Here is an 11,212-nt window from a genome sequence, read left to right on the forward strand (position 1 = left end):
AGTGACTGACACAGTGGGTAAGCGATATGAGAGAATGAATGAAAATATATAGTTTCTCAAGTTTCTCTTTCTTTCTTTCTTTCTTTCTTTCTTTCTTTCTTTCTTTCTTTCTTTCTTTCTTTCTTTCTTTCCTTCTTTCTTTCTTTTCATGACAGGTAGAAGAAACAAAGCAGTGTACAGGGAGAAGTAACCAAGAGGATCCTTCAAGTAAGCAAATGAATAATGACAGTTTCACCTACGCAAATGGGAGGACTAATAGCAGTAACAATGACAAACTCACAAATTTACATGAATAGTTTTCATGTCCAAGTCCCAACATGATACAAAAAAAGTACAAGTGTGCATATTCTCAAATAAGCATTGCTTTGAAATAGCTTTTCTTGCTTTGTTCTTACTGTAACAATGTCTTCCTGCAAATGCCTCGAACACATCAAATTTTGTCTTTTTTTTTAATCAAAATATACAAACATTGAAATGTAGTGGTAAGATGCATGTAACACACATGCATAATATATCTTTAAGTATGAATATTTAACTTCACTGTAACAAATGCCCTCTTTAATGTCTCTGTGACTACATTGTACAGATAAGCTGTCCTTATTCCAGGAAGACGAAGACTCAGCTGAGGACTCCGAGGTTTGTCCAATGCTGTTTTTGTTTTTGAAAAAAAAAAATAACTGTGAATAGTTTGTCCGTAGTAAATCTGTTTCAGTAACTCATCTCATGACTTAAATTTATTTTTCATCCCTTATCAAGTCTTACTGACTCTACTTTAATATAGAAGTTAATCTCTTTTATCTGTCTATAACTTAGCAGTCTAAATATTTTTGTTTTAGTGGTTGATACATTGAATGGGTAATGGAGAGAGTGAAGAACCCTAATTTCTAAAGTTTTTGTTTTCTTTGTTTTTCATGACAGGATGTAGCAACAGAGCAACCCTTGGGAAAAGGTAAACAAGGACGTCCTTCGTGTCAGCAAACAGATTATAATTTCAGTCATGATAACAGGGATAACCAAAAATGCCAAAATGATAAAATTGCAAATGTACAGGAAAATTGTTTTATGCTTAAGTATCAAATGGTAATAAAGCCAGGACAGATAATTCTAACCTCTGCCCAGCCAGATCTTACACATTTTTTCTCAGAATCTAGCTCTTGGAGTCCACTTGATTTTTTCCCTCTGTGTAATCTTTCCATGTCCCAGATCTAGCCAGACTCCTACATCTTGCGTTCCAATCTAGACTGGCTAGCCCTGCTTCCACTGCCCTACTTTCCAGGCTCCAATCAAGACCGATTTTACCCACCCCCAACCTGTAGGCTCCTCTAGTAACAAATACATCCAAACTTTCTGCCCAGTCAGGTCGTGCACTTCTTTGCCAGGGTCTAGCATGGTGAGTCTGCCTCATCCTCCCCTTCACACACATGACTCAACCTCCGGATCTATCTTCATACTCCATTCAAGGACCAGAATACATGTCTTACATGCCAGCCCAGTTCCTTTTCTCCACTGGACTTCATTCTGCTTAAGCCATATTCAACTTTGGGAGCCAGCAGGTTTATCATCTGATGTGTCTGTATTATAAACAAAATTCACAAAAGAACTCTACATGCCCAGAGCTCATATGAAAACTACAAACATAGTGGATGTTCATAGCAGCCTTATTTATAATAGCCAGAATCTGGAAAGAACCCAGATGTCCCTCAATAGAGGAATGGATACAGAAAATGTGGTACATTTACACAATGGAGTACTACTCAGCTATTAAAAACAATGAATTTATGAAATTCTTGGCCAAATGGATATATCTGGAGGATATCATCCTTAGTGAGGTAACCCAATCACAAAAGAAGTCACTAGATATGCACTCACTGATAAATGGATATTAGCCCAGAAACTTAGAATACCCAAGATACAATTTGCAAAACACAAGAAAACCAAAAAGAAGGAAGACCAACTTGTGGATACTTCATTCCTCCTTAGAATAGGGAACAAAATACCCATAAAAGGAGTTACAGAAACAAAGTTTGGAGCTAAGATGAAAGGATGGACTATCCAGAGACTACCCGACCCAGGGATCTATCCAATCATCAGCCACCAAACCCAGATACTAATGCACATGCCAGCAAGATTCTGCTGAAGGGACCCTGATATAGCGGCCTCTTGTGAGGCTATGTCAGGGCCTGGCAAACACAGAAGTGTATGTACTCAGTCAGCTATTGGATGGAACACAAGGCCCCCAATGGAGGAGCTAGAGAAAGTAACCAAGGAGCTGAAGGGGTGGAATAACAATATGAACTAACCAGTACCCCCAGAGCTCGTGTCTCTAGCTGCATATGTAGCAGAAGATGGTCTAGTCAGCCATCATTGGGAAGAGAGGCCCCTTGGTCTTGCAAACTTTATATGCCCCATAGAGGGGAACGCTAGGGCCAAGAAGTGGGAGTGGGTGGGTAGGGGAGCAGGGTGAGGGGAGGGTATAGGGGACATTCAGGATAGCATTTGAAATGTAAATGAAGAAAATATCTAATAAAATAATTTTTAAAAAAAGGAAAAAAAGAGAAAACTACAAACAAAATGAAATATTAAGACAGCATTCACCCTCCCCGCATATATACCAGTTTTGTAGAAGTGTTTACTACTGAGAATTACACATATGAAACCAGGACACAGAATTTGAAATAATAACCATAAACTTTTGCAAAGTATTCAAGGAATTCAAAGAAGACACCAAAGAACAGCTCAATGAAGTCAAAGGGAATCAATGTCTGACCAATGCCCAGGAAAATCCAGGATTCTAAAATAAAATCCAATAAATAGAATCATTGAAGAAAACTCAAGGTAAACTGTAGATGAAATTGAAAACTCCAATAGCCCAACTGGATAAGTCAAGGGGAGGCTTTACAGGTCAAATGAATCAAACAGAAGATAGAAAATAAGGGTTCAAAAATGAAGGATATAATCTACACAAGAAAAGGCACAGGAAAAAAATTTAAAAAGAAAAGACAAGAAACAAACCCGCAGAGATGACTATTCAGGAAATGTGGCTCACTGTTAAAAAGACAAAAACTTGAATTGTAGAAGTAGAAGAATGAGAAAAATCCCAGGTCAATGGTATAGGCCAGATCTTCAACAAGATCATAGAGGAAAATCTCCCCAACCTAAGGATATACCTATACAGATACCAAATAAAACCAGAAAAGAAACTCCCCAGGATATATCATATTTAAAACTCTATGTATATCAAACAACAAAGAATATTGAAAGAGAAAAGAGAAAAAATCGCAAGTCACATCAGAATAGTAGCAGCTGATTTTTCAGTGGAAATTAAGAGAGCCATAAAAGCCCAGAACATAACTACTCTTAAAAGAACATGACTGCCATCTTGGACTAATGTTTCCAGCAAAACTATCTGCCATAGTTGAAGGAGATAGAAAAACTCTTCATGATATAAACATCCTGAAAACTTTATATCCAACAGATCAAACCAAAAGGAAATATAGGAAGAAATATCTGTTGAAGAAAGGAATGGGTATAGCCAAGAGACTTTAAAAAGAAAACAAACACAGCTTCAATTATTGAAACACAAAATACACTGAGAACAAAACAATAGCAAAAATGAACAACAGAGTGAGCTTAATCACATATTTCATCAAAACCTTTAATTAATGCCCTTAATTCTCCAATCAAAAGACACAGGTTGGCTGCATGATCAAGAAACGAAATCCATCTGTGTGTTGTCTACAAGCAACACACCTCAGCTTTACAGACAGGCACTGCCTTAGAGGGAACAACTGGAGCAAAGTACTCCAATCAACTGGAATCAGTCAGCAAACAGACAAATGCTATCCTAGTGTCTGACAACATAGACTTTAAACTGGAACTAGTCAGAGGGGTATTCCATTCTAACCAAGGAAACCAAGACAATATGTATACACCAAACTATTGTGTACTCAATTTTATAAAAAGTATGCTATTATCATTAAAGACATTCATCATTAAAGATTAATAATAACCCATTAGCAGTAGATGATTTAAATATCTCCCTTTCTTCAGTAGAAACATCATATGGATAAAAAGTCAGTGGAGAAACATCAGAAATAAATGATATCACACATCAAATGGATTTAACAAGTGGATTCACAGAATATTCCACACAAACTCCAAAAAGTATGCATTCCTCTCACCCAGCAGCCCGCCAAACATCTCTACAGTAGACCGACCACATCCTGGGACAAAAAGCAAAAGAACATCTTACATTCTGAAAAGCTGAAACATCAACTATGTGTATTCTGTATGACCATAATGCAACAAAACTTAAAATGGACAGCAAAGAAATCTCTAGTATGTATATAAACTCACTGAGAATAATTACTCACTACTGAGAATGAGAATCATTCCTGAAATATGAATGGGTCGAAGGAAAAAAAAAACAAGGAAAAATTCTTGGAAGGAAATGAAAATGAAAACACAACACAAAGACTCTGGAGCACATTAAAACAAGTCCTCAGAGGGGGATTTAAGGCTCAGAAGGAGTATAAATAAATAACTTTATGATGTAGCTCAAGAATGTAGAACAAAAACAAACCAATTCCTTACCCAGCAAATGTTAAGAAATAATAACAAATAGAAAAGAAATGATTGAACTAGCGACAAAACAATACAAAGGGTTGATGAAGCTGAATACTGGATCTTTGAGAAGATAAAATCAACAGACCATTGTACCAATTATTAAAAAAAATAAGTGATTGTTTGGTCTAAAGTAGGTCCCTCCAAATGGCAGTGCTGGTGACAATGTCCTAAACAGGACAGGTAAAAGGGAGGGTTGCTGTAGTTTAAAGAACAGCTTAAATTCATCATTTCTTGGGACTCAGGTTTGGTAGGTTTCTGTTTACCAGGAACCTCCCTTAACCTGATTCTAAAGATCAATACCTTTCATGTGTTGGCTAGTTCGGTGTAACAACTATTGACAAACTAGAGTCATCTGAAAGGAGAAAACCTCAATTGAGAAAATCCTTCCATCAGATCCAGATGTAGGGCATTTTCTTAATTAGTGATTAATGTGGAAGGGCTCAGCTTGCTGTGGGTGGTGCCACCCATGAGCTGGTGGTCCTGGGTTCTATAAAAAGCATCCAGAAGCAAACTAGTAAGCAGCACCCCTTCCATGGCTTCTGCATCAGCTCCTGCCTCCAGGTTCCTGCCTTGTTTGGATTCCTTTTCTGACTTCCTTCAGTGATGGAAATGTAAACTGAATAAACCCTTTCCTCCCCAGGTTCTTTGGTCATGGTGTTTTATCACAGCAGTAGTATCTGGCAAGGATATATAGTTCTAGGTCAATTAAACAGTCTTTATCTGCTCAAAGACACTCTACACCCACACCCATACCATAGTGACTGTCCTATAAAATCTTCTTGCTTTCCCATCATTTTGCTTTTCTATCTCCCCACCCCCAAGAGATAGCCTTGCCAGCTTGATCCCCAGTAAATCTTTCTACTCGAAAGTATCTACTAGAGTAATATAGTTCATAGGTTTTACTGTGCCCTTTCTTACAGCGAGAAGTCAAATTAACAGAATCGGCAATGGACAGGGATATATTACAGGCATAGAGAGTCTAAGGTCATTTAGAATGTTTATAGGGAATATTAAAAAATTCTTGTAGCCCACTCTATTGGCAAATATAAAAGTTTTCTAGATTCAGCCAAACCACCAAAATTAAACTGTGAATTTAACAACCTAAACAGACCCACAACAAATGAGATGTAAAAAATAAAAAAAAATAAAGGCCGGGCAGTGGTGGCGCATGCCTTTAATCCCAGCACTTGGGAGTGGGAGGCAGAGGCAGGTAGATTTCTGAGTTCGAGGCCAGCCTGGTCTACAGAGTGAGTTTCAGGACAGCCAGGGCTACACAGAGAAACCCTGTCTTGGAAAAAAAAAAAAAGTAAAATGTATTCATAGTAAAATTCTTCCAGGTTTCTAAAACAGATCTACAACCGTTCTTAAACTATACAAAACAAATACAAATGACAACAACAACAAAAGAATCCGGAAGAAGCAGTCTTCCTAATCCCAGTATCACTGTAACCCCAAAACCTCATAATATACAACAACAAATAAAGCTAAAGGCCAATATCTTTGATGAGCATAGGTTCAAATACTAAAACATTCAATAAAATACATGCAAACAGAATAAGATGCTCATCCAAAAGATTATCCACCACGACCATGCTGGCTTTTCTCAAGAGAGGCAGGGATGGCCAAACACATTCAAGTCAATAAACATCAAAGACCATATAAGTGGACTTAATGACAGAAGTCATTGGTTCATGCTAATGGATGCAGAAAAGACCTTTGACCAAATCCAACATGGCTTCATGATAAAAGTTCTAAAGAGGGCAGGACTGGAGGGGATATCCTGAAGTGTAATAAAAGCTACCTGAGAAGCACACAGCCAGCCTCATCACAAATGGAGAAAACCTTGGGTGAGTCCCCAAAGAGTGAGGTGCATTCTCATCCACAAGGCAGAGGGCAAATGTGCACAATCCAAGCAAGGGTCGAGAGCTTTAAGTATTTTTTTTTCTTTCCGTCTTCCATCCATAACAGTGCCTTCCTGATAAGTGTCACTTCTCTGAGTTTTTTTTCTTAGTGTTTTATTTTATCAAAATATGCAAACATCAAAATATGGATATATATGGATAAAATATAGATAAAATATGGATAAATATATTTGTACATATATATTTAACTTCACTGCAACAAATATTCGTATTAATGTTTCTGTAATTACACTGTATAGATGAGGAGCCGGAGTCACAGAGAGATGAAGGTTCAGATGAGACCACTGAGGTTTGTTCAATATTTCTGTTTTTGACAAAAAAAAGCTTTTTTGTTAAAAAGCTTTGGCTGCTGCATGTTCATTTCAGTTATAAAGCTTTGAATGCTGTGGCCGCTGTACGTTCATTTCAGTTATAGATCTAACTAATTAAGCCGTTAGTTTCTCATGTGTTATCATATTTCACTAATTTTGAATACAGAGGTTGAACACTCTCTTAAAATTTGTATGAATTTTTAATTAAAATAGAACCACATAATTTTCCCATTACTTCCCATTCTAGATCTCCTCCCTACAAAACAAACACACACACACACACACACACACACACACACACACACACACGCAAATACAACCTGTTGAGCCTTTTTGTTGTTGTTGTTGTTGTTTGGGTGTATGTAGTTTCAAAGCTAACCACTTTCTAGTGGCTAACCAGTACGAGGGTTCATCTCTGAGAGACACTTTTCTCAGCAGTCACGAGTTGCCTGTAGTACTTTCTGTAAGGATGGAACACTATGGTATATTCCACTTCCAGATGACCATGTGTGTTAGTATTACCAACGTTCTGGTCTAGTTTATACAGCTGTTTCTAGGAGACTGTTTTACAGCAGAGTTCCTGATATTCTGCCTCTCTGGTCCCTCTTCATCAATGTTCCTTCAGTCATAGATTCAGGCGCTGTAATGTAGATTATCTATTTGATGTGGGCTTCCCACAGTTGATCTATTAGTCTCTGTATTGTTATGTCCCGTTATGGTTTAATCGATGGTTTCCATTTGCTGTGAAGAAATTCTTCTTTGATGAGGGCACACGTTGTCTGTGGGTTGTAGAATAAGATTTGAGATGCCCTACTCATGTCTGAGTTAGGTGCAGTTAACAGAACCTGCCCAAGGTAGTTTCAAACATCTAAACTGATGGAAACGTATAAGTCACTCCTTGTATACGTATATGTCAGTCTAGTCTAGGCACAGGAAGCCACCGCTGCCTAACTGGACAAGGATTCTCAGGACTGGATGTTGGTTGAACTGAGGAACCGAGAACTAGCATCCGAGCTGGAAGCCTTTGAAAGTTCTCGGGCTCAGGAGGCTGCCACTGAGGTCCAGGTTCTCCTCGTTGGCCCCGAGCTGGGCAGCTCGAGGTGTTTTCTTTCCAGAACACAGAGAAGTGACAACTGACTTGCTACCAGAAGGGGGTAGTCGAGACATAAATGAACGGTACACCGATCCACCAAAGACGGGTGCTACTGTTGGGTGTAGCACTAGACATGGTGGTGGTAACTGCACCTAACTCAAACATGAGTAGGACAGAAGGAAGCTGTCCCGGGCAGACTGAGGCCACAAAGACTTGCTTTTGAGTCAAGAGAGACCTTAAAGGCTAGTTATGATAGTTAAGTACAAGTTTTAACATCTGGTAGTTAATTTTTTTCTCTACCCCATAATTCTACTTATTTCATGGATGGAGAGATAGCTCAGGGGTTCAGAGCACTGACTGCTCTTCCAGAGGTCCTGAGTTCAAATCCAAGCAACCACATGGTAGCTCACAACCATCTATATAATGGGATCCAATGCCCTCTTCTGGTGTGCAGAAATATATATTTTTTTAAAATCTACTTAGTTCAATACTATATATTAGAAAATGAAAAAACAATTGTGGCCAGTTTTGGAGTACAGGGGTACAAGACATGAAGTAATTCTGGTAGCATCTAAAAAAATACTTATTTTTGTTCGTGGACATTTGATTAATGCTGTAGTTGTGGAAGCTTTGATCTTACCCAGAGGCCTGTACCTGGCTGGCCTCACTATCCCAGTGAGGGTTTCTTGGGTTCCAGTATGAGATGGCCTGACCTGCTGTCAATAAGAGTAGCAGTTGTTTCTGTAGTGTAATCTCTTGAGGTATGTGTGTGAACACACATGCTTGTCTGACCTGTTGAGTTTTTCTCCAGTCTCCCATCCCTGTGCTCTAGTCTGTTCCCTGTAGATGACAATCACATAGAAAGGCTGTCTGGGTGGGTTGGGCCATTTCTGTCATGGAGTCAGCAACTTTGCACATCTACAAGTTATCTGTGTAATCACGTCCACAATGAGGCTTTCTTTGCCTACCCAAATTCATCACTTCCCCAAAACACTATTATTTATTCTGTCTGTGCCAGTTCTGCCAACACATTAACTGATCTTGAAAACTTGTGTCAGTATCCTCTTCACTTACATATATATGTTGTTTTAAAATATTTGAAAATAAAATATGTATAGTTACCTTTCAAAAAAAAAAAAAAGATTTGAGATGCGATTAGGAATTATGCTGGTCAAGCCAAGTGGTGATGGTAGATCCCTTTCATAGAATCATGGCCTAAATGATGGATAGGTTTCTAGTATCAGGCGTGATATCCCATCTGCTGAGTGAGCTTTAAGGCCCATTAGATAGCCATTCATTGCAACCAAAGCATGAGTTTCACTTATTGCAATATAGCTTTCATGGGTCCAGAAAATTCAAGATGACAAAGGAAGCAGTACGTAGTCCTATCGGGCTGCCACACCTACAAGCCATAACAATGTCCATCGCGACAAGAGCTTAATCTGTGTTAGCTTCTCACAGGATTGTGTCTATGATGTTTAGAATGTCAGTATTTTTGTCTCAGTGACTGAACCATTGACTGAGAGAGAAGATGACAGAAGAAAGATAATCTTGAAGTTATATTTCTTTTTTGTTTCTCATGATAGGAAGAAGAAGCAGAGCCACCATTAGGACAAGGTAACCCAGAGAGTTCTCACAGCAAACAGATAATGATGATCTCGATTACAGAATGACGGGGTAACCGTAGCAAAGGCGACCGGTTTGCAAGTGTGCATCAAGATTGTCTCACTCCCATGTACTCTTATAAAAAGTACAAGACAAAAGTCTTCAGACAACCTTTGTGACTTTAAAAGCTTTTTAAATGTCTTCTCGAAAAAGCTTTACTGTTTGAAATTTTGGGTTTTTTTTGCTTTATCAAAATCTGAAAACATGAAAATATAGAGATATGGTATACATGTTAATAGCCATTCATGTATCTTTCAATATATGTAGTGACTTGACTGTATATAATGTTCTCATTAATGTTTCTGTGACTTTGTTGTATAGATAAGACATCCATACCACAGACAGATGAAGATTCAACTGAGGACCCTAAGGTATTGATGATTTATGCTTTGAAGCTATGAATGATTTGGCTTACTAAATTTATTTCAGTCATATATTTTATTTCATCCACAGATATGATGAATAAAGTTTTATCATTTTTATTTGTTAGCATATGTGACTAACCACTTTAATATAGAAGTTATTCTCATTTTTTTTCTTTAGCTTCTGACAGGATTGTGTTTATAACTTAATAGATTGTATATGTCTTTATCTTAGTGACTAATATGTTGAGTGAGTGATGGAGGGAATGAAAAAAACATACCTTCCAAAAGTATATATATATATATATATATATATATATATATATATATGCATGTGTGTGTTATGTATGTGTATGTATGTATGTATGCATGTAAATATATATTTGTTTCTCATGACAGGAAGAAGCAAGAAAGCAGACAGTAGAAAAATGTAACCAAGAGAATCATTGTCAGAAAACAAATAATGGTAATTTCAATTATGCTGGTAATAGTAATAAAATTGTGAATTCACAAATGTGCACAAAATGTTTGATACTCACTTCTAGCAAGTTCCCATGTGCATTACCCAAAACAAACATCACTCTCTTTAAATATTTTTTCTTGCCCACTTCTACTATAATGATTTGTCCTAAAAAAATTTAATTATTTGAGTTTTTGTTTTGAGATCTTATTTCCTTAAAATATATACAAACATCAAAATGTAGATATAACATATTTAAATGTATATATTTATAAATTCAATGTGACAAATGTTCTCACTAATTATTTTGTTACTACATTGTTTAGATAAGAACTTTGCACAGATATTTGAAGATTCAAGTATGGACTCTGAGGTTTGTCCGATGATTTTGTTTTAGAAAAAAGAAAACTTTGAGTGATGTGTCTGTGCTAAATTTAGTTTAATAGAACTAGTGAATCAGTCATTTATTATCTCCTTTGTTATCATATGACACTTTCTTTTTAAACTTATTTTATTAGATATTTTCTTCATTTATATTTCAAATGCTATTCCAAATGTCCCCTATACCCTCCCCCGACTCTGCTACCCTGCCCACCCATTCCCAGTTCTTGGCCCTGGCGTTCCCCTGTATGGGGCATATAAAGTTTGTAAGACCAAGGGGCCTCTCTTCCCAATGATGGCCAAATAGGCCATCTTCTGCTATATATGCAGCTAGAGACACGAGTTCTGGGGGTACTGATTAGTTCATATTGTTGTTTCGCCTATAGGGTTGC

At 37.4% G+C, this 11,212-nt stretch overlaps 1 protein-coding gene across 1 annotated transcript in view; it reads left to right on the top strand.

The window, feature by feature from the left end:
* The window catches only part of LOC110319373 (protein PFC0760c-like), a 31,044-nt gene that overhangs the window by 18,605 nt on the left and 1,227 nt on the right, over positions 1 to 11,212 (top strand). Inside the window, exons 9-16 of the mRNA XM_021194869.1 lie at positions 156 to 207; positions 587 to 636; positions 919 to 949; positions 6,788 to 6,837; positions 9,539 to 9,569; positions 9,939 to 9,988; positions 10,379 to 10,445; positions 10,766 to 10,812. Of these exons, the coding sequence (XP_021050528.1) occupies positions 156 to 207; positions 587 to 636; positions 919 to 949; positions 6,788 to 6,837; positions 9,539 to 9,569; positions 9,939 to 9,988; positions 10,379 to 10,445; positions 10,766 to 10,812 (378 nt within the window). The remainder of the gene's footprint in view (positions 1 to 155; positions 208 to 586; positions 637 to 918; positions 950 to 6,787; positions 6,838 to 9,538; positions 9,570 to 9,938; positions 9,989 to 10,378; positions 10,446 to 10,765; positions 10,813 to 11,212) is intronic.

The sequence above is a fragment of the Mus pahari genome, chromosome 3, assembly GCF_900095145.1.
Source record: "Mus pahari chromosome 3, PAHARI_EIJ_v1.1, whole genome shotgun sequence".
Classification (NCBI taxonomy): Eukaryota; Metazoa; Chordata; class Mammalia; order Rodentia; family Muridae; genus Mus; species Mus pahari.